The following is a 24,460-nucleotide window of genomic DNA, read 5'->3' as shown; positions in this document are numbered from 1 at the left end:
ATCTTGGAACAGAATTTGGAATAAATTTTAAAAAATACATCTCAAGATTTTTATTTTTTAAAATGAGTCTTAGTAATCTGTAATTATTGCTAGAGCAAAAAAGGCTTTATTCTTAGTGAACTTTAATCATCTAGAATTGAATTTTTGTCTGAATATGAACAGAATATTGAAATCCTGTGGTCCAACAGTTGCTGGAACTCGTGCTGAAAGTAGCAACTGTGCTTTCTGTTAGTGGTTTTGTTTAATAGAATTTATAAATTCAGTACTGATAACTCCTTCACAAAAATCCATCACTGCTGCTGACAGGAGAGCTGTTGCCATATTCTTGTAGAGTGGTAGAAGTGCTGTACTCTGCTTTCTTGCAGAATGAAGCAACAACAGTGCTGCTTTCTGACTTTTCAAGCACACAGGGGAGAGCAATAAAGCTTTATCCATGCATTCCACATAATTTCCCAAAGAATCATGAATGGAGTGTCTGTGTAAACATAAGAAAAAAGTTGTGCATTGGAGAGCATCAGAAAGTATTCATATTCCAATTCCAGGATCTAGTTTCCTGCTCTGTTGCTTATTTATTGTATAACTATGGGCAGTTCTACCGGGGATAGATATATCATGGTATTTGGGTGTCAAAAAAGCATAGACAAATGACCCACTGATACAATTTACAAAGGCTGGGTTATGCTTCAGATTGGTTTAAGTAATTTCATAATTGCATCCATAAATGCCTATGAACCAAGGCTTTAAATTTGAGGGGTCTTTTTTCTACATCAAAATGGGGATATTACTTTTTCTCTACCTCACGCATATGATGGTAAGTAGCTATAGGAAATGCTATTAGCCACATCTATATAATGAAAATGGAAGTCGTATAAATACCTTTAGTGAGAGTCCTGTATGTAGATCATGCTTTTTCCCTGTATTTGCGCACTGCAGAATATTCTCTTAATAAATCAATGATACAGGCTTTATTTACACTAACATAATACTAATGGATCAAACTACATTTATATTTAACAAGAAGTCGAATAAATATATGGTATTGTATTTCTTGCAATCTAACGTCTTCTCATCTGTCAATATGCAAGGGAGTTATTGAAAATATGTGTAATGATGCCTTTATGTCTTTGTTTAATGTAGATTTTTTTTTTTTTTCCTCTGAAATGTATAGTTTGTTTTCAAGCAGTCGGGACATTATAACTTGCTGAGAACTAAATTTTGTCCAAATTTCATTTATTTATTTATTTATTAAAAAAGAACCCTTGAAACAATTTCAAGTGGAAGATAAGTAATAAACTTATTATTGTACATGTTGTGCATCTTCAAAGGGATAGTCACATACATATTTCCCTTTCAGAAGTCATTTAATGGACATGGAAGTGATGGTCTGCAACTTGTTGAGATAGATTGATGAACTTTGTATTTGTCCGCAGTTCTTGGTGGTGGTTGTTCTTCAGTTGCATTTTCTGTGGTTTAAAAATCAGAGCTCGCCAGTCATGTTCTATCCCTTTTGTCTGCAGGTGGCATGATATTGCCAACATGTCTCACAACAAATCCTTTTTCGCATTAGAGCTGGCAAACAAAGAAGAGACAATCCAATTCCAAACTGTGAGTAGAATTTTACTTTTAATTTTTCACTAAGACAGCAGTAAATAAAAGCACAAATTAAGACAGCTAATTTAACTCAAAGGATAAAACCTGCTTTTTACATATTTAGCAACTTTGAACTGTATGAGTGATTATCAAGTTCAATCATTAACCTAGCACTGACAAGTTACCACTAAACCATGTCCCTCAGCACTACATCTGCCTGTCTTTTAAATACCTCCAGGGATGGTGACTCAACCACCTCCCTGGGCAGCTTGTTTCAGTGCTTGATAACCCTTTCAGTGAAGAAATTTTTCCTAATATCCAATCTAAACTTCCTCTGGTGCAACTTGAGGCCATTTTCTATCACTTGTTGCTTAGGAGAAGAGGCTGAGTCCCACCTTGCCACAACCTCCTTTCGGGTAGTTGTAGAGAGCGATAAGGTCTCCCTTCAACCTCCTCTTCTCCAGGCAAAACAACCCCAGTTCCCTCAGCCGCTTCTCATAAGACTTGTGCTCTAGACCCCTCACCAGCTTTGTTGCTCTTCTCTGAACACACTCCAGCATCTCAAAGTCCCTCCTGTTGTGAGGGGCCCAAAACTGAACACAGGAATCGAGGTGTGGCCTCACCAGTGCCAAGGTACAGAGGTACAATCACTTCCCTAGTCCTGCTCGCCACACTATTTCTAATACAAGTCAGGATGGCATTCTTGGCCACCTGGGCGCACTGCTGGCTCATATTGAGCCTGCTGTCGACCGATACTCCCATGTCCTTTTCTATCAGACAGCTTTCCAGCCGCTCTTCCCCAAGCCTGTAGTGCTGCATGGGGTTGTTTTGACCCAAGTGCAGGACCTGGCACTTTGCCTTGTTGAACCCCATACCATTGGCCTCAGCCCATCATCGATCCAGCCTGTCCAGATCCCTCTGTAGAGCCATCCTACCCTGAAGAAGATCAACACTCCCACCCAACTTGGTGTTGCTTGGGAACTTACTGAGGGTGCATTCGATCCCCTTGTCCAGGTAGTCGATAAAGATATTAAAGAGAACAGGCCCCAATACTGAGCCCTGGGGAACGCCACTTTTGACTGGCTGCCAACTGGATTTAACTCCATTCACCAGAACTCTTTGGGCCAGGCCCTCCAGCCAGTATTTTACCCAACAAAGCATATGCCCATCCGAGCCATAAGCAGCCAGTTTCTCCAGGAGAATACTGTGCGAAACGGTGTCAAAAGCTTTACTAAAGTCTAGGTGGCTTTTAATCAGTGGCATTTAAAGATAAACATGGTCTTGGAGCTTTTCTGGAATGGGCCATGGCATTCCTTGCAGAATTAATTTTATGTAGCATTTACCAGTTGTCTTTGTCAAGAAGGCAGCTGTTGACAATATTATAGCGTGAGATATGTTGGGATATATATATACACACACACACACACTGTAAATTGTGATAGTGTTGTAGCTGATAAGAGTGTCCTCAACAAAAGGCTTCTGCTTTCAACTTCCATAAATCTAAAAAAATTGTTAGGCTAGAGTGCATGTTCAGGCCCACAAAGTACAGTTTTAGGGAAAACCTGTTGAAAGTAATGAAGCTATGTTAATAAACAAAATCAGTCAATGCTAACTTAATCTTAAAAATTTCAGTGGCTTGTCTGAAAGCAAGCAAAGGGTATGCATATTTGGCCTAATATGCAAATTTTGGTTTTGTTTTTTGGCAGGAAGATATGGAAACAGCAAAATATGTGTGGAGGATGTGTGTGGCTAGACACAAATTTTACCGACTAAATAAATGCAGCCTGTAAGTAGAATACATTAGCATAACTGTTGGTGCCCTTGAAGCTTCTGTTGGGAAGTGAAATCTTTTATAACCTCTGTAATGTTTGTACTGTCCTTTTTAGATGGTAGTAATTAATGTCTTGGGGTTTTTTTCTTAGTCTTTTTTGTGAAAATACTTATCACCAGTTTCTCAAACATGGTCTGCATTACAACAGAGGACAATATTAAACGCTGAAATCTTAACAAAAGTAATAGTGTTTGACACCTGCAGTTGGATCTCAGTGCTGTGACTAGAAGTGCAACTTTAGTTGCTTTGGGGGCTACTGTTGCTAGAATGTTTGTGAACTACTAGAATCAGTGGGATTTTGGCCTGGATTTGGGTGAACTGCTCTGAAAGGACACTCTAGAGGCCTTTAAAAGGGCGGGAAGTGTATGTGAAGCACTCCTGAAATGTGCTGGATTGACAGCTGAGAGGTATGTGGTCCTTTGGATATCCATGGAATCTGTATAGCTCAAGTAGCACCAGTGCAAAGTAAATTCAATACAATTCATCAAATTAAATTTAAATGGGCTGGTCTCCAACTTGTAAATCAAGGGCTGGAATTTGAGCTACTCTGCTGTACAGCTTTCCTTTAGTTAAGTTACTTCAGTCAAATAATAGGGAATTAGACCCAGTGAATAGTTTGTCGTAAAAAAGCATGATTCCCAAATGTTCCGTTCCTCCACTTTGTACACAAGAAGATAGCTATGGAGGGGTTAGTCCAAAATTTGCTGAGGCCAGTGCAAAGATAATAGAATATTTTGTACCATAGATGACTTGCTAGTGGGTTTAATGCTAATTTATTTTAGAAGAGTAAGATTAATTTGGAATAAAGTAGACCTTATACCTCTAAGCTTGTAAACCTGGATGCCTTTTGAGGGAGATGAGATATACTGGTGGTAGTGTATTTCTGGGACTTGTGCATTACTATCTGAATAATGTCACTTCTATTGAATGTCAGTCTCTTACTTATTTTAACCCTTTCACCACAATGTAGTTTTATTAATAAGCAAAGTCCTCAAAAAAACCTTTTCTGATTATCTCTCCTCTAAGATTCCCTTTCATCTGGTCCTGCTGCTGAAAATTGTCTTATGCATGCCTGTACTAAGTTCAGGGTTTTTTTTTCTTTATCTGTACGTACCTTGTCTTTAGAGACTCCCTGGACTCTCCACCTGAGGAGGGCTCTCAGAAATCTTCCCTCATTCTTTCCCTTCCACGCTTTCCAATCCTTTCTCGTCCTTCACTTCCCAAAGGGTGAGCTGAAAATTATCTTTCTTTCTGAAATCTGGCAGTTCCTGCATTTGTATTATTCTGCTGTCTTTTGACCTCTGTCAAGATGCAGAGTACAGGTGCAGAGTAGGGTGGGGAAAAAGGAGCTTAAGGTTTCTGAACCTTACATCCTGGAGGCAATCCAACAAATTATGAAAATTTATTACCGTTAGCTTGAATGTTAGAACATAAAAATGCTCATGCAGTATAGTCGTACTTTCTGTAACATCTGTAACGTTACATTCTGTAAACAGTTTTATGACCGTTCTTGTAGAACAGATAACTTACGGTATGAGATTTTATATGGGGTTCAAATTTGGAGCTAGTCCCTGGTCATTGTGCTGCTTTTTCTGCCCTGCTGCAGTGCTTCAGGGAGGTCTCCTTTTTATGCCTCATACAAAGAAGGCAAAGAAATAACTGAAGTATTTTGTTCCTGGTTTTGTGATTCTGATCATCCTACCCGCGATGGTGGTTTATTTCCTTCTGAGACTGTTGGGGGGGACTATTTAACACAGAGCCTGTCTCCAAGAAATTTGGAGTGATTTTTAACTGAACTTGGGAGCACTTTCCAAGGTTTGAAGTTGATCTTGGTGGTGTTAAGAATCATTTCTCACCATAAAACTTCTTCTGTAGACAAACCCAGCCCGTTACAGTGAATCCTGTTAGAAGGCGATCTTCGTCCAGGATGTCTATGGTAAGGAGAGCAAAGAGTTTTATATTTGCATTTTTATGAATTTCAGTTGGCTTTGAATCAGACATTAATTTTCCTTCAGTGGAATACAAGGAGCAGTGAAAAAGATGAGTCTAGCTTGTGAGGAACTGTTTCTGACTTGTAGAAAAGCTGAATAATGGGAATTAAAATAATTGCAATGAAAAATATTTTAAGCACTTCTATTTTTAGTTTGATTGCTCTGTCTCTAGGAGACTCAACCAGGAGACTCTCCTAGATGTCAGATAGCAAGATACAGTCTTGGGTTGGGGATGGGTGGTTTTGGTTTTGTTTCCTTCTTTTTTATTATTTCTTTTATGACCTCACAGGAGAAACTTACATTGCAGATTTAGAGAAATGGTTTAAGACTAAGGCTTTGCATGTATTTGTGTGTGTGTATTGAACATTGTATATATAATATTATGTATTATATATAAAAAAATCTTCAAGACTTATCAATAAATCATGAGTTTTTAACTAACAATAAATGTTTGCTTTCTTAGCCCAAGCCTCAGCCTTATATGATGCCTCCACCACCTCAGCTGCATTACAATGGTCATTATACTGAACCATATGCATCCTCCCAAGGTAAGTTCGTTAAATCCAAGGCCCCACTACACAACTTTAGAAGGTCAAAACTATAATTTGCATTTATAGCTACTCTGGCTAGAGATGAATAAATTTATAGGGTGAACATGGGATAGGTTTGTACTACAACACTAATTGAAGTTCTTGCTGCTACTCTAGGCATATAGGCTAATGTGAAATAGAATCATAGAATCACCTAGTTTGGAAAAGACATTTAAGATCATCAAGTCCAACCATTAACCTAGCACTGCCAAGCCTACCACTAAACCATGTCTCTGGGTGCCACATCTACACGTCTTTTAAATACCTCCAGGGACAGTGACTTAGCCACTTCCCTGGGCAGCCTGGGGGCAAGCCTGTTATGCTTGACAACCCTTTTGGTGAAGAAATTTTTCCTAATACCCAATCTAAACCTCCCCTGATGTAACTTGAGGCCATTTCCTCTTGCTCCATCTCTTGTTACTTGGGAGAAGAGGCCAGCTCCCACCTCATGACAACCTCCTTTCAGGTAGTTGTAGAGAATGATAACATCTCCACTCACCTACGCTAAACAGCTAAACAATCCTAGTTCCCTCAGTCACTCCTCCTCCATATCTTTTCCAATGGGATATGAGCAAAGTTAGTTATGGTATCATATACAGCAACTATAGACTGTGGGCCTTGTGCGAGCTTAAGCTGACCATCATTTTTTTGGTTCATGTGTCAAACTGGTATGTTAAGGCATTGTGAGATCCTTGTCAATATTGATCTTAATAGCTGCAAAAAGTAACTGAGCCCCCAGACAATTCAGACAATTGAAAAATAAAGAGAAAAAAATGTTAAACCCAAGATGCAGGAACAGAGAAGTTTCTCTCGGAGTTTACTGGACTACAAGGTGGTGGAGAATTCAAAGGCTAAGGAAGTCTGCAAGTTATGGAATTGGTATACATTTGATTGAAAAAGGAAAGAAAAAACCCAAGCAAACCCTAATCAGAATTAAGGAATGCACACTTCCAACCTGGGCAGTTTGCAGTGGAGTCATGTCTGCTTTCTCTCCTTTTTTATTTGATTGTTACATGTTGTGTCTTTATTTAACAAAGTTGCTCCCCCAAAGGGCTTAATCTAATCTTTTGCAAAGTTGCATCAGTTTTGAAAGTGACTGTCCAGTCCTACAAATCAGCTGGAAAAAAAAAAAAATGCTCTAACAACTCACTGGTAAGGGAATTAGCACATTTTCTATCTAAATAGAGTAACACAAGTATTCATGAAGGTACAGGTATATAAATTCAGAATGTAGTTGAATTCTTTCCAGTATAATGTTGGAATTATTGCTGGATACTTGCTACTGCACATGTCCTATTTTTGAACAATTCCTTTTACAAAGAAAAGAATGCTTGATAGTCAGCAAATTCATTAACATAAGTGTGGCAATTATTTTGGTGAACATGAAGAGTTAAATAATGAAAGGCATCTAAAGCAATGACTGAGTTGTTCTTTTCTGGAGCTCGGCAAATTGTACATCCAGTGAAGTACTGGTTAAATTATTGAATGTATATTGGATGTATAAACTGTTACATCGTTTTCTTTACCCATCAGAGTGGGTATACGTTAACATGCAAACAATATATGGTGATGGTTTAAACTGTCACCACAATTTCTGGAGAAAAGTTAATTAAGTTAATTTGATTATTTTTTTTTTAAGGACTTGTGGAATTATATCTACTTGTCACCTGGGGGGGAGAAGAAGAGTGAGGATTTTTTTTTATGGTTGTTGTGGGGGTGTTTTTTTGTTTTTTGGTGCTTTTTTGTTTGCTTTTTTTTTTCTTTCTTGCCATTTAAACTGATCTTATTAGATTAGTGCAAACCCTGGTGTAGACTGACTTTCTTTCAATTAGTGTGGTTTAAGATTGATATGGAGTTTGTTTACCTTGGACTGAAACTTAGCAAACCTATCCCAAACAGAAGAAAACTGTTCTTAAACTGAGACATTGTTTTCCAATAGGAATTTGCATCATCTAAATGAACACAATAGGTTATTCTGGTATACATACCTAGGGTATCAACAACAACAAAAAAGCTGGGGTGGGTTTCTTTTCCTTCCTGTTTCAGTATATAGCTAAGAATGAATAACTGCGATTTTGAAAGTCTCAAACATTGATTAGCCATGTCTTAATAGAGGATATCTTTGTTTGATATCTTGGACATAAAGATTGTTCTTAAACTTTATTTTCAGATAACCTCTTTGTGGGCAATCAGAATGGATACTACTGTCACTCTCAGACTAGCTTGGATAGAGCCCCTCATGACTACAGTGGTCGGATCCGCAATGGTAGTGTCTATAGTGCACATAGCACAAACTCTTTGAACAATCCACAACATTACTTGCAGCCATCCCCCATGTCCTCTAACCCAAGCATTACTGGAAGCGATGTCCTCAGAACTGATTATGTCCCATCACATAGACATAGTGCACTAATACCACCTTCTTATCGCCCTACGCCAGACTATGAAACTGTGATGAGACAGCTCAACAGGGGAATGATGCACGCAGATAGGCAGAGTCATTCAATGAGAAATCTTAACATCAGCAATTCATATGCTTACAGCAGGCCTGATGCCTTAGTTTACAGTCAACCTGAAATACGAGAACACGCTCACTTTGCTTCCCCACAATCTAACCATTACCCATTTAACCTGAACTACAGTTTCCATAGCCAATCCCCCTATCCCTATCCTGCTGAAAAGCGCCCGGTTGTTGGGGCAGTCAGTGTGCCTGAGTTAACAAATGTGCAGCTCCAGGCTCAGGACTATCCAGCACCAAATATAATGAAGACCCAAGTCTATCGACCACCTCCCCCATACCCATACCCGAGACCTGCAAATAGTACTCCAGACCTTTCACGACATATCTACATTAGCAGCAGCAATCCAGATCTAATCACAAGGCGAGTGCACCATTCTGTCCAGACATTTCAAGAAGACAGCCTGCCTGTGGCACATTCTCTTCAGGAAGTCAGTGAACCTCTAACATCGGCACGCCACGCTCAGCTGCAGAAGAGGAACAGTATTGAAATAGCAGGCTTGACTCCCAGCTTTGAAGGAATAAGAATTAAAGAGAGGACCATGTCAGCTTCTGCAGCAGATGTAGCTCTTCCAAGAGTTATCTCAGAAGGGTCACAGCCCAACGTTTTGATGGAGAGAACAAAGCAAAAAGAAAGCGAGCAAGAAGAAAGTGTGAATTGTGATCATAAGAAAACCCTTTCAGATGCCACTATGCTGATTCACAGTAGTGAGGAAGAAGAAGAATTTGAAGAAGAAAACAAGGCTAGTACAAGTCTTTCTCCTCTCCCTGAAGATCAAACCCAACTTTCATCCGTTTTGGGTGGTTATTCTCATGATTCAGTGCTGAACTATCCTTATAGCTCTGTTGCTTCGTCTGCTGGCCCTTTGCATATTCTTGAGCCTAAATTACATATCACAGAGACAGAAAAGAGAATGAAAGATATGAGCCCTGTTCATTTACTAGTAGAAAGCCAAGTACAGAGAAGAGGGGAAGGACTGCTTACTCCATCTATGTCGGAATCTGATCTTACAACATCAGGGAGATACAGAGTAAGGAAAGATTCAGTAAAGAAGAGACCTGTGTCCGATCTTTTGTCTGGGAAGAAGAATATTGTGGAAGGCCTTCCTCCTCTAGGTGTAAGTGGATACTATTCCTCTTGTTTCGGGTTGTTCTGTAGTGGGAGTTGCGTGTGGGTTTTTGTTTGAGGTTTGGCGCTTTTTTAATCTGCCTGAGATGCTTTTAAAACATGTGAATTAAAAGCTACTTTAAGCTTGACCTTTATTTTTCTGGTTTTCATTGATTAACTTTGCTTAGATACCTTTTATCTGCTTCTCTGCCATGTCTGAGTTCTGCTTGTATAGGCCTCCCACACAAATCCAGTTCTGCAGCCTCCATCCATCTGATATGCCTAACCTGGCTAACAACTATGGAATAAGTGAATTTAAAGTCAGTTCTAGATCCCAAATTCCGCCCTACCTATTCTTATCTGGAACAGAAACAACTCTTTCCATTCCATTATGAGCTTTCTAATCTTCCTTTCACTGAAAAATTGGATGTAGCTGAATGTTTACTTTTTTTGATTCATTTGCTTTCTTCTTCTGAACTAAGAGGGACACCTGATGACGTTACGCAATAAATTATTTCTTTGCATTGTCTTCTTTCCTCCATCCCTTCCCCTTTTCATATCTTTTCCGTTTTGCCTTCTCTTCAAGCTCTTTTTAGCCCACTAAAGGTACTTCTTGCTTGCTATGTCTCTTTCTCCTACTCCAATCTTATGAAGCCATAAACAGTGAACAACTGCATGTTTCTCCACCTTCCCTGTAATTCCCACCTCATAGAAACATCAAGGTCTGTGTGGGACTGTACAATTTCACTGGCAGTCCTTACTGCTCATTTTGTTTTAAACTTTTTCTCAGTTTTATGTAGCCTGTGGCATGTTTCAGTTGCTAATGGAAGGAGACCATTTTTATTATTATTACTGCTTTTTAAACTTGGTTGTTGTTAGCTTTGCCTGATGGAGTTGGTGTCAAATAGTTCTCTGCACAAACTGGACTGCAGTGGAACTACCACATAACTTCTGCTGTCGTAGTAACCGTTACAGCTGATGATGCAAAAGTTGTGTATTTAAATAGTTACTGCTCTCACAACTTTTTGTCAGTTAGACTTGCTATACCTTCATCAGCTTCATTTCTTTTTATAATTGTGTATGTTTTTCTAAATCTTCTTCCTCCTGTTTGTTATGTGGTTATAGGAAAAAAGGTGATAACTTTCTCCTTGTGTTCTCATTTAGTCACTTAGTGTTTTGATCTCCAAAAGATAAATTTTCAGACACTGATGTGTCTACCAAAATCATAGCCAGCCTTTTCCTGCTGATAGCTATGTAAATGTTCAAAGCAACCTCTGAAATGAAATCGGTATTAAAACTTTTTCACTGGAAATGTTCAGTAAAATACTTTATAGTTCAGTAACACTTAAGAGTGCCATTGCGTGATGGAGAATATCACCCTTCTGTATTCCACGCTGAGATGAATATCCTGGTAACAAAGCTGGCCCCTAGCAAGGTTCACATATTTTGCTTTTTTAATGAACTCTTACTGTTGTGTTTGTGTTCACTTCACTTTTAAATGTGGTCTCATCCTCTGAGCTTTGTCTTCATGTTCCTTACTACCATTTAGCTTTTGAAAGTGTGATTATCATTCAAGCAGCATATGCGCTCACATTTTCAGTATATTTTTGTTCATAACCGAACTTAGCAACTGCGGGAATGATGAAGTTTTCTCTTACACTTTTTAAAAGAATCATTTGAATTTATTCTTTCATAAACGTCCCCCTTTGGTATTTTTCTCAAATAATGAATGGTAACTTCAATAATTTAGATTCATGGCCTGATTCAGGGCTCATATCTGTCTGCAGTTCTGTGTTCATATTTTTATGTGCAGTTTGTTGCAAACTTAGTCAAACATTTAACTATACCCAAATATCTGAAATGAACATCCTCATTGTAATGCCCGCTTGTAGGAAAGAAAAGTGCCTGCAAACTGAATAGTTTAGTAAGGAAGCATTTTTATGTGTTTTTGGTGTTGGAAAGTGATTTCAGTTCTGTCCAAGAATGTCAATTATCCAGAAGTGTCACCTCACACCCTCAGTTGTGAGCTGTTAGGGAACAATATTTGTCATTCTCAAGCAGTTTCATTAACCTGTCTGGAATGAAGACAGACTTGTGTTGTGTCCTTGGAGGAATGTAGTCCCACCACCCTAATCTCTCCCTGCAGTGCTTATCAAAAAAAAAAAAGGTCAAAGGTGTTGGCAGAAGGGGTCAAAGAATTATCCTTTGCTTAATTGAACTCATCTGATTTCTGCCTTATAACTTCATCAGATATTTGAAAATATTTACAAATTTTAGCTTCTCTTTTGCAGGGTATGAAAAAGAATAAAAATGATGCAAAAAAAATAGGGCCTCTAAAGCTAGCTGCCCTAAATGGATTAGCTTTGACTAGAATGCCTCTGCCAGATGAGGGGAAGGAAGAATCAACAAGAGCAACAAATGATGAACGGGTATGTTGAAGTTTTTTCATGCTTGATTTCTCTTTTACACTATTTATTTTTCAAAATGAAATGTATATGAATGGTGCTTTGTGTTGACTTTAAAATGCTTCAGGTTCAAGGTAACTCAAATACTGAGAATAGGAACAAAATGAAGAATGAGACTTCTGATTGATAAGCCATTGCTAGAAATATTGGGTATAACTCAGATTTTTCTGTAAGATTTTAGATTACAGTGATTTAGATAATAGTTTACCCTTGGAACATATAGGAAACAAATTAACTAGTATCTACTGATAGACTTTTGTGCCAGATCTGTTTTCTCTCTTAATTTTTGGGTTTTCCACACTGAAAACACATGAAAATTAAAATTCTGAGTGTGAGGTTGAACTTAGTTGTAATTATTTGAAATTCATACAATTTTTACAATAAATTTTGTGGTTAAATTACATTGCCAGAGTATAGCTTGTGCAGATTGTATTTATCTGTTTTCCTCAGGTGGATCCCTGAAAATATAGATGGAACTTGTGTGATCTGCAGAAATTTTAAATTCAGTAAAAGATCTCAGATCACTGAGAGGACATCAGGTTCTAGAATTTGAGGATCATTTTTTGAGAAATACAAGACACCATCTGCTTGTATCAGGGTAAATAATGTCAGTAAATATGCTTCAGCCTGCCTTGTATATCATTAAATAGTAACAGGAAAGTGAAATACAATCAGTATCCAGCTTGTGAAGGCCATGTTGAACAGTGCTGTCATGACACACCTGACCAGGGAGCAACTAGATAGATACACCAAGATCTACAGTGATTATTGTACATCCTGCGACCAGTGGTCTCTTTAGAATCTGGTTCTGAGCATGGTTGGGCATCCTCAGCTGCAGACCCCCACTAGCTCAATTTGTTGACAGTCACTGGGCAGGGATTAGAACTTAAAAGAACAGTCCTGCTCTCACGAGCTGCAGTTTTAAGGAACAGGCCAAGAAAATTAGTTGCAAGTCACACAGTAGAAATTTAGTCTTGGAGTTTTAAGACTTGGAGTGAGAGCCATAGGAGAGAAATTTGACTGTTCCATTTCAACACAGTTGAAGTTATTTTTGAACTGTATATACATTCCTTAAAGATGCTAAGGGACAAAAATTGTGTTGTTGACAGTTCTGCATTTAGTACCTGTGTTGGTTATTTCCTCTTACTTACAGCCATCAGCATAGAGGCAGAATAGATAAAATGAAATGGGATTAATTCCTAAAACAGCTGAGAAGAGGTAATGCAAAGCAGATGTGAGACATGAAGTCCAGACTGCAGATATTTTTTTAGAAGACGACTTTAAAGTTTATTCAGTGCCTGTTTCATTGCTCAACTTCATGCTATTGTGAGGGAATTAGCCTAAAGATAATAAAGGAGTTTGTGCAGTTGATGTATTGATGTGCAAATGGTATATGATTGAGGTTTTACCCCTTCCTCTGCAACATTTGGCATTGCAGTTATTTGATACAAGATACTTTTCTGACCTGATACCGCAGAGCAGTTGCTGTGAGAGGCCGGGGACATGTGACATAGATGAAATTTTCTGGCTGAAATCTTACGTACTATTCCTCTAATTATTGTTGGCAAAGATTCTCTGAAATTCCAGAAGTGTCTTATGATTTAGAAAGAACTTGATTTTGAAAGAATAAATTGGGGTGGGGCGAGGCGAGCAGCAGCTTATTAAATAAAACAGGTTGAATTATACTAGTAGAAAAAATCCTGGGTTTATACCTCAGCTGCAGCCAGAGGTTCTAAGAAGGCTTTGCTGCTGTATGCAAAGTTTAGTATCTTCAGACTAAGAAAATGGAATATTGGTAGTGAATTATTAGCTCATTGACTGAGGCAAGTGTTTTGTTTTACATTTTTAGAGATTTTCTCCATCCAAATGACAAAGTTGACTTATTTTTTTTTATTACAAGATTAAAGGAGACCTTTGCAAATGATGTAATCTAATATGCTGTATTGAGTAGGAGGATTAATGAGTATTTCTTGTTCAAAGGTATTTGTGGTGGTTTGTAGTATAGCATAGCTATCTGGTTTGGTTAAATATTTCTTTGCCCAAGTGGGTTGTCTCTATAGAAACTATGACATAATTTTTGTTTCACCAGTGGTAGCACAGTCTTTGTGACCTAATGAAGTATAAGAGACTTCTTAGGTTTCACTTGAACAAAATTTCTGCTGGTTATGGTTTCTTCTAATTTATTCTGGTATGTGTGTGAAAAGAATAGCTGGAAAAGCATTGAAAAAGTGTGTTGGAGAGGAAAATGCATACATGTTATCCTTCATGAGTTCTCTGTTAAAATAGACTCACCTTAGAATGTGACTTTGCATGGTTGCCTGTGTTCTGTCTTTCAGTGTAAATTTCTGGAACAACGGTTAGAGCAGGGGATGGTGTTTACTGAATATGAGCGCATTCAGAAAAAAAGACTTATAGATGGTGAGTGCTCAATAGCTCGGCTTCCTGAAAATGCTGAAAGAAACCGGTTCCAGGACGTCCTTCCTTATGATGATACCAGAGTAGAGCTAGTCCCAACCAAAGAAAATAACACGGGTTACATCAATGCATCTCATATCAAGGTGAGAGAAATACTGTTGGAGAAATGTTTTCCAGTTCATGTGGTAACTAAAAATGGATTTGGCTATCAGTTTTGGTCTGGTCAGATGAGTGAGAATCCCTCCATCTCTATCTTTCCCTTCTTCTGCAGAGGTTTCTTTGGGGAAAGGAGGAACGAATTTTTCCTCATTACGTAAAATAATGGAGGGTTAATTATTGGAGAGGTCTTTTGCATCTTGCTTCTGTATTGATTGACTGTCTTCTTTCTGTCTCATCTCTCTGTGGATTGGTGCTAACAGAAAGCACGTCCATTCATCCCAGGATTAAGAAGGCAAATAGCTTTATAATAAACTGGGATCCTTTGCAATGATTATGATATTTTTGAACTGCAGTGGCAGAGGAACGGGAACCAGGGGGAAATCTGCTTGTTTATAATCTTCAGTTGTGCCCTTTCCCTAGCCATAGCTCTTTCAACTCTATTTAAAAAAGTGAAGAAGTTGCAGGGTGACTTCAAGAACCTTCAAGGCAATTCATTCATTTTCAATGCATTTACCTACTTAAAGTGCAACTAAAATTGCCTTCATGCTTTCTCTGAAAAGAGTTGAGATCGTCCAAGCAGCAGTTGTAGTTGCGTTGCTGTCTTTTTTTTTCTTTTTTTTTTTTTTGAATAAATCTGTTTGCACATTGACATGGTACCATAGTTTCTATACTTTGGCTCATTCACAAAGGTTGAGTAACTCTTCTGACTCTTCTCAAACAAGTAAGATACTATTTTTTGAGGAAACATCAGCTAATTCTGACTTTTTACTGCATTTACAGCATCCAGGGTATGAAAGCTTTCTAAACCTGAATTGTCTAGAATACCTTAAATTAACAAAGAAATACAATTTTATTTACTCACTTCTACATTATGTTTATGATGTGAAATACATTATTTATCTATGTGTTTATACAGTTTTAAACATTGTTTTAAATTTAAATTTAAATTTAAAGTTTTAAACATCTTCTGCATCTAATGTGACAAGATGTAGCTAAAAAATGGGAGGGAGATATCTCACAATTGTTGCTGTCTTTTTGCAGTTTGTGCATCTTCAAATGCTGACTTAAGAACTAGGAAAAGGAAGTTTTCAGTAATTACTAATCTGATGCCTTTCTTTTTACAGATCTCTGTTGGCGGCATAGAGTGGGATTACATTGCTACGCAGGGCCCTTTGCAGAATACATGTCAGGATTTCTGGCAGATGATCTGGGAACAAGGGATTGCCATCATAGCTATGGTGACGGCAGAGGAAGTGAGTATAAACCGAGTCAGGATTCTCCCAGAAATTCCACAATGATTTTGTTATGATCTGTTAGAGGAAGGGGATCTTTGCTCCAACAAGACGACCAATCAAAGATAAATTTCTAGTGACCCCTTTGCCATTTTGTCTTGCTTTCCTTGGCAGAAAGATGTAAATTTGCAAACTCTTTCCACTGGAAATTTGGTTTACTCAGTGAGAAACCATAACACTGTAGTAGTACTTAATAGAGGAGAGATACAGTTGTTACAGGAGCATTAGTTGTATTAGTATTCTTATGTTTATTGTTCAGCAAGCATTTTACTTTTAAGGAAAGTGGGCGAGAAAAAAGCTTCAGATACTGGCCACGTCTTGGTTCAAGACACAACACTGTAACGTATGGAAGATTTAAGATTACCACACGATTCCGTACAGACTCAGGCTGTTATGCAACAACGGGTTTGAAGATTAAGCATCTTCTCACAGGACAGGAGAGAACAGTTTGGCATCTGCAGTATACTGACTGGCCAGAGCATGGCTGTCCAGAGGATCTAAAGGGATTTCTCTGTAAGTTGTGTTTAATAGCTTTCATTTGTGGTTGGTTTTGTTTGGTTTTTTAATACCTCCTAAAATGGCTGCTATACGTGAATTAGCTTTCTGCTGTAAAAGGTTCCTTCACACCAACAAGAGATACTGAACTACCTTCTTGTCAGGAATATACCTGCCAGTTTGTTAAAGTGACTGTTTATGTCTATATAAATTTACTAAAAGCTCATATAGATTAGAAGATAATTGCATCACATACAACACATTTGAGTATGTTCTAGAAGTAGCAAGATGGCCACAAGCTGCCTTTGGTGGGGGGTAGGGGAACAAGGCAAAGAAAGCCTTACAAAAGTTAGATGATCTTTATTGCTCTGCATTGCTTTGGTTGGGATATGACTTTTGAGTGCATCATTTTTCTGTGGAACGTCTTATGTTAAATTACTACTTTTCTGGTGGTCATACAGCATGATAGCATGGCTTATGTGGCTTCATCTCCCAGATTTATTATTCTTATCTTGTTGAACTTAATAGCATACTTGGAAGAGATACAGTCAGTGCGGCGCCATACAAACAGCACTGCGGATCCTAAGAACTCCAATCCACCTGTATTGGTACATTGCAGCGCAGGTGTAGGACGAACAGGAGTGGTCATTCTGTCAGAAATCATGATCGCTTGCTTGGAACACAATGAGGTGATCTCTTTTTCTTTCTCGTGCTTTAAATAATGTGAGGTAGTGGAAGAGTAAATAACCTGCCTAATAAATATTTTATGGCTGTTCATCTGAACTTTCCCAATATGTGTCCTTTGGAAGAGCCCTTACAACTATGGTTGAAAAAGCTCTTGGCAATTCAACAGAAGTCAATAATCTTCTAGAGTTGCCCACTTACACACTGGGTACTGGAATGCTCATTTGGATTCTTGACTCCATAAGGTGTTGAGTCACTGAGTGGAACAAGGTGTGCCCTAGGCTACTGAGCATATTTCAGGAATTCGCCCTGACTTACCACTTCTACTTCATGCAGTAGTTTTAATGGATAATATTCAAGAACGTGCTTTGTAGCCAGTCTCTGTGCTTGTTATTAAATATTTTGCTCCTAAGTGAGCGTATCGGAAGTATCAGTCTCAGCAGAAGACAAAGGGGTAGTTTAATAGAATAAAATCTGGTCCTATCAGCTTTTAGCCAGAAGTGAATAGGCGTAAACTGTTTATTAATAACATAATATGCCAGCTGAGACTCAAGACACTCTTTTGTTGTGCATCTCTGTCCTAACGCTATAACAGACTTTTGCAGCCATTAGAAATGTGAAGACCCATACCCCATGAGATGCGTTTTCGTTTGGCAAGTTTATTGTTACGCATATTTCACAGATGAGGAGGTAGGCATGGTCAGTGGTGTCATGCAGTCCATACTGCAGACACAGGCAATGAATTGTCAGAGCTGAAATTGGAGCAGCTGATTCTGCCCTTAGATCACTGGCACTACTCTGAACCTCCTGCTGAGAAACTGCAAGCCAGTCTCCTTGCTCACCAGTCTCTTGTAATGGTTTATTCTCTTCCTCCAGATGCTGGACATCCCACGAGTGCTGGACAAGTTGAGGCAGCAGAGAATGATGATGGTGCAGACTCTTTCACAGTACACTTTCGTCTACGGAGTTCTCATTCAGTTTCTCAAAAGTTCTAGACTTATATAATCCCTGCCACTTCCTAAGGGACCCTGCAAGAGTTTACAGAAAGAAAGATACAGTTGTCCAGGCACACCTGCTCTCACTGGTGTTTTCTTCGTATGATGAATTACACAGTTACCTTTAAGGGCTGGTATGTGACTGTTAAATGCGAGTCAGTGTAACAGTCCCTGCAAAGCAGGATCTTCACTGGACTAAATTCGTCCCATGTTCAGTTGCAGTCATACTAGGGAATGATTTTACTTGTACTGGTCTGTAGTACTTGCATACGTTCTTTAGGGTGGTGTTACTCTGGGTAAAATAAGTATCTTATGGAATGGAAGTATATGGCACAATTTTACTAACATTATGTTTTAAAACATAATCGGTAACTATGCGAAAGCTAAAATCTCTAGGTGCACGCGGGGTGAGAAATCTGCTCCTTGGGAATGTCAAGGTCTCGTGCAGTTTCATTCTGCTTTCAATTTTATAGTTAGAACAATACATCTATATTTTTTAAAATGAACTTTTGTTTTCTTCTGGTTTACTCAGCAAACTTAGCAGCTTTTAGATATTTTAAGCTGTTGCTTTAAGGACAGCTATTTTTATATTCAGCATTTTTAATTAAAAAAAAAAAAAACATACCAAAAACCAAAACCCCAAACTTTTTAAACAGCATAATGTTTTCAGAGGAGAAGACTGACAGTGTTTGAACTAACTTTTCAAAAATCATGCAGAGAGTAGTAGGGGAAGCTCTTGGCAATTAGTTGTAGTGCCGTGTAATAGAACTGACAAGTGAAAGGTGATGTTAACTGCTGATAACTTCCATTTGAGCGGAGGCATGTTTACCTGCAAAAAAACAGGAGAAAAATATTCTAATTATTTACAAGGTTATTGGAAACAAATGGATGAGAGAAAGTACATATTCAGTATTATTCATATATTTAGAGGACAGTTTGATTTTACTGGCTGAAATCAAAGTGGACGCAAATGTTTTAAGCACTTTTTTTGCTCTGTTATTTATGTAGTTAAACATAGAAACTATAATCATGCATTGTTTCATATAGTAATATACCATTACTAACCTGTTATTTTAGGAAGAGCCTTTTAAGGTGATGAAGTGAGAGAACCAAAATTGGAGTAAGAAGGTGCATAGTGGTAAAGCGGAAATGATCGTATGAAGCATAATGGAGGAGGTGTGGCAGCTATGATTGCTGGTTTACACAGTGCAAAGACGACCATTAAAAACGTTTATGTTCCCAGTCAGAAAAGCCTTTAAAGCACTGGAAATTTCTGTAGAATCCTTCAGATTATTTTGTCAGTACTAGAACAGATTTTGCTAATGCTGTGCAGTGTTGCAATGAATATCCACAGAAGCTGTTTGAGAACACCTGCAGAATGTAAGAGCTCTTAGAGGTGACGCTGGAGATGTGGGTATTTTTGTAGCTGTGTAGGTGGCTGAGTCAATGGCTGTGGCATGGACCCGAAGATAAGTTGTACCTTTGGTAGTTTCCATTTTGTCCCCTGGGTCTCGTCTAATGACAGTATCCCTAAATAATCCTCTGTCTGTGGTTTTCAGATGGGGACAGCGTGGTTTTACCTGCCTTTTCAAGTGTTTTGAGATGATGAGTTGAAAATCCCTATTCAAAAGTGAGCTATTATTTTCTAGATATCTGGTTTAATTTCAAGAAAGCCCTATGGTAGACCAGTCTGCAGGCATGTTTAAGTGTCCATTTCCCTTGATACCTGCTTAGTGAAATGAAATGAGACTGAAAGTCATTTTTATCTCTGGTGAAATTACATAATTTTTTCTGAGCTCTAACAAGGGTTTGGAAACTATTATGGATAATTAAAGCCCCTTCAAAACAATAATTGTCTCCCAAAACATTAATTAAGAATAATAAATAGGTTGCCTCAATTTCCTCTGTAATAAGCTACTTCCACAAAAAAAAACCCCACACAGTCCAAATGATATTGTGCTAATATGTTATTCTATACAAAATATATTACTTCAAAGTACACTGTATTAATCTAGTGCATTTGTTCTGGTTTCAGGCAGTCTGAATTGTTCTGCTCTTAGTAGAAGAAAGATTGAATATTTCATATGGGGGGAGAAAATATTCTTTTTGTGACTATAAAATGCCTAGGAAGTATTAACTGCCAGATGTAAAACTGGAAGTCCAAACCAAATCTGACACCAATTTAATACTTCTGTGTCAATGGAAGTATTGAAAGAAACAAACATACTTAGCTATTTGTATTGTGCTGTGTTTTAAAAACATTGCTACTTTTTGCCGCAATTCCATCTATCTTCAGAAATATTTTTGAATGGGAAAGTATGCTCTAAAATGTAGTTTGTACCATTTCCATTTCTGAATTTTGGACTGTGATCTTCATAACCTGACACATGCAGCTTTTAAAGAATTTGTATGCAACCACAACTTCAAGCAACAATTTTTAGCTGTTCATCAGTTACTGGGAGAGAGAATCAGATGTGAGGCATTAAAAGGAACAAAGCAAGTAATTTAATCCAAAATTTATGGGATTATTTGAGGTGGGTGAGGAAATGTGTGTCTTTTGGCTTTCTTTTCTGTTTTGCTGAAAGAAGTTGTGTTCACTTTTAGAGGCAGTTGCTCTCTAATCTGGTAGTCACACTCTTGATTTATTTTTTTTAAGCATAACATTGCTACCTCCTCCACTTCAGCTTTCAGTTCTGTCCATCAGCAGCCTGGTTTTGCATTAATAGACTTGACCTTAATAGTCCTGACTTTATGTGAGTTTTCCTTGTGAAGATAGCAGGATTGCTTTTGTATGCGAGCATACGGCTCCAAGTGAGTGTTGAAAATGAGCAGTTTCTCTTCTAAAGATACCAAATGAAAATAAACCTCACAACATCCTGTAAGAAAATTAATTTTAAAACCATTGTTTAGATTTTCGGTTAACTTTTAAAAGAAAATTCAGTTTTTAGCACTTTGTTATGAGCCTTGAAAAGGGATGCTTTATTACGTGTAGTTGCGCTGAGTGCTTTGTGAAGTGTTCGGACATTATGAGAACATACACTGTCCAAATCCAGTAACGGTGTGAGTTGGAGGTGGATTTATTTGTCAAAAGCTCAAAACTCCACTATAAGCCTGTCCATTTTGCCAAATGTGCTTCTGTTGTTATGGGGATGAAACCAGATTATTATGCAAGATTTGAACTGACTTTTTTTAGTAAGAAAGACATTCTTGCAGTAAATGGCAAAGATGATGCTGATCTCTAGGGATATCAGAGCTCTCAGGGATAAATAAAGGTGCTATATACTGTCAAGAGACAGATTTGACTGTCTTTTTGTGGGCTAGGTGGAAAATGCTTTTTAGATTCAAATTCTATGAAGTCGGGAGAACCAACAAATTGTAGTAAGGGCTTCTGCACATTTGATTTCTTTCTTGGTTGCTCTAATGAGAGAGTCTTTGTCCAGGGAATCTTTGTAGTCTTAGGCTAGTAGCTCTTCTCTAAGAACGTAAGTCATCTTGTTTGTTGCAAAGATGTCACTGGCTTAGCTGTAGGCTGCAAATCTTTCCTTGCCCTGTTCTGTGACAGAAGCTCCATGGTACGCAGGGGAGTTTGGCATGCATAGCTTTTCTGCAGCCCGCACAGGAGTGCTCTCCTTTTTCTGCTGTCCCCTGTGAAAAGCAGGAAAAGTTTTATGCCTTAGTGTCACTCATCGTGATACCTTTTGCACAAGTGAGTGGTAAAAACTACAAGTGCAGGGTGCTATGGTTTATATCTAGAAAGACATTTAATTCAAAGCAGGTGAGCAAAGCAGAGTTCCTATAATTTCTGTGGATGAAAAGCTGCTCTGAGTTATCATCAACATTTAGTAAAAACAAGTAAAGCAATAACAAATGGGAAAAAATCCTGGCATTTTGAGAAAGGTATTTTTGGCTCCTCTTGTGATCCTGTGTATCTTTTTTTGAAGTGGATGACATTTAGAGCAATTTTCTCCAAAAATAGCCTCTTAAATTTAATAAGAAAGACTACCTGAGGCTGCTGCTACATTTTTCCTGTTGGAGCAGCTGTTAAAGTTAAGTGGCTCATAGATTTCAATGGCCTCTGGACCAAACCTGGGAACTGTGAGGTTGTTCATCATACAAGCTAGCTGTGTAATGAGACCTCATTTTTAATATCAGTAGCATTACTAAAACCCTGGACTTAAAAATTGTGAACTCATTACTATATTTCAGTAGTTAGTTCAAATTATTAATTTAAAAGAAATGGCACCTCAGTTGTTAAGAACTCTGTGCTTTAGAGTTCAGGGTTTGTTTTTTGTTGTTTTGTTTTTTTTTTCAATACTGCAAAGTAATGCAAAGCCAGAGTCCAGTCCTGCAAGATGCAAAATTCCTGCAGTTCTTCCTGATATTGTAGGAATTAAAATGGGCTTATTGCCAATGAAAGCTTGAGCCCTCAAAGCATGAATACTCACATGTCTGCTTTAAATTTAAATACAGATTACAAGAATTAACCAAAAGAACGTGGCAGGAATGTGCATACATGAAGCTACAGCATTCAAAGGAAAAGTAGCTGAGATAGTTCAGAAGAAATTCTCTTGTGAAAGTACAAAATGTTGGAAGTAGAGAGTGAGGATTTGAGGAATGGCTGAAGGCATTTGGAGGAGGATTTGGAACATTTTGTATCCACAGTAGAGCTGCTAGAAAGGTGTGATTCATATGGTATGTTTTTCATGGCATGGTAGTGTAAGTGAATATGTAGTCGTAAGTGTTATTTTTACTGGCTTTTTAAAATGTGATTTTTGAAATTCCAAATATTTTTTTCAGAGGTTCTGTTATTTTTACATATCCTTTCCAAATATATTTAATGCAATCTGTCGGCTCAGTTTCTGTTTACTTATTAAAGGTCAGATTTTTTTCAAACTATGGTCTCTGGTTTTACACATGAAAAATGCAGGGGGAATAGGCATACATGCCGTTTTGTAGTGATAATTTCTAGTGGATGCAGGTGAGATGATTTGAAAGTCTAAATACTTTATGAATGCAGCCAGTTTACAGTCAGTGTGAATTGCACCAGTTTAAGGCTGGGCTGAAAATCAGGCCCTTGAAATGTGGAATATAACACGTGCTTGGAAGTTATGTTGCAGTGCAGCATTTGCAATACAGTGATATTAAAATAAGATAATACTGTGCTAAGGTAAGGGAAAAATCTTGAACTTTTAGCAGCTGTTACAAACATGTCTAAAAAAAAATAAATAAAAAAATACATTTCTTAGTAAGATCCTGTTGGGGACCAGGTAACTTGGTGCATTCTGTTGGCATCACATATGTTACTTTAAGGTCTACAGGGGCTGAAAAAAAGAAAGGATTTGTTAACTTCAATGAGCATTTCAAAAAACAGTTGCTAAATGGCCTTTGGTTCTATTCTTTGCAATTTTACCCATGACGCTGCGTTCAGTGGTGAAGAATAACCTCCAGTGTAGTTGTTCTTTGGAAGACTATTCTTCAGCTCTAATTAGGGAATGAAGATAGAAATCAAATGCAAAGAATGTAATGAATAGAGTTTACAACAGATTGAGCCTATGGCGAGTTAGAGAGCAAGTCTATAGTTAACGTAATGTTATTTTGGTTCAGATACGCAGCAATCCAAACTACCAAGTTCTTAATTTCATGAGCACAGTTTCAGAAGGTGCCTAACTTTTATAAAGGGAATTTAAACGCTGTTTTTCCGTTTGGAAATATTTATGTAAAATTAGGAGACTCTTAAAATACTTAAAAGACTTTGCAAATGCCATTAATTTTTAGAATGGTAGGAAACTTGATGAGGAAAAAAACATGTAAAATCCTCCAGTCTGTCACCTTGCTAATCCTGGATAATTCTGACAGACAAGGTGTATGTGCTTTTTGCAAAGATACTTTCTTAAATGGCTTTGAAATACCCAATGTTATCTGTCCTCATTGTGGCTGATCTGGGGGGACTTGGATGGAAATTTTAGCGGCTTGACCTGGCAAATCAGTAAGTATGTCTGCTCCTGCTCATTGCTGAAATCTCTTCATTCAGTTAAAGCAAATGGGTATTTGAAGTCCTTTCAGCAGTTTTGTAGGATTGAGTCCTTAATGTCAGAGGAATGCAGGATCTGGCTTCATTTTCGTTTGAGCCAGCGTGCAAGGATTTAAATGGGACTTTGTTTAAACAGTAGCAAACATGAAGTATTATTTTCTAGTACTAAGCTAGTGGTTAACATGTCTATTTTTGCTGTCTTGCCACCAATACTGTAAAAATGTATAATCAAAGCAGCTTTAATTCTTGTAAACTGAAATTGGTTTGTAAAACAATGTACAAATTGTGTTTCATAG

The 24,460-nt window shown here is 37.9% G+C and overlaps 1 protein-coding gene across 2 annotated transcripts in view; it reads left to right on the top strand.

Annotated features, from left to right (window-relative positions):
- The window catches only part of PTPN21 (protein tyrosine phosphatase non-receptor type 21), a 43,262-nt gene extending 23,205 nt beyond the window's left edge, over positions 1-20,057 (top strand). Inside the window, exons 9-20 of one of the 2 annotated variants that reach the window (XM_074585457.1) lie at positions 1,518-1,605; positions 3,297-3,376; positions 4,547-4,648; positions 5,297-5,357; positions 5,876-5,960; positions 8,173-9,638; positions 11,920-12,057; positions 14,430-14,651; positions 15,792-15,920; positions 16,238-16,472; positions 16,983-17,143; positions 18,015-20,057. In XM_074585457.1, coding sequence (XP_074441558.1) covers positions 1,518-1,605; positions 3,297-3,376; positions 4,547-4,648; positions 5,297-5,357; positions 5,876-5,960; positions 8,173-9,638; positions 11,920-12,057; positions 14,430-14,651; positions 15,792-15,920; positions 16,238-16,472; positions 16,983-17,143; positions 18,015-18,143 — 2,896 coding nt within the window. In that variant the 3' untranslated portion in view covers positions 18,144-20,057. The remainder of the gene's footprint in view (positions 1-1,517; positions 1,606-3,296; positions 3,377-4,546; positions 4,649-5,296; positions 5,358-5,875; positions 5,961-8,172; positions 9,639-11,919; positions 12,058-14,429; positions 14,652-15,791; positions 15,921-16,237; positions 16,473-16,982; positions 17,144-18,014) is intronic. The other variant, XM_074585458.1, reaches the window with a different exon arrangement.
- Positions 20,058-24,460: the final 4,403 nt, after the last annotated feature.

Source organism: Larus michahellis, chromosome 4, assembly GCF_964199755.1.
Source record: "Larus michahellis chromosome 4, bLarMic1.1, whole genome shotgun sequence".
In the NCBI taxonomy this organism is placed as follows: Eukaryota; Metazoa; Chordata; class Aves; order Charadriiformes; family Laridae; genus Larus; species Larus michahellis.
The sequence above is the reverse complement of the archived record's forward strand: the minus strand, read 5'-3'. Positions and strand labels throughout refer to the sequence as shown.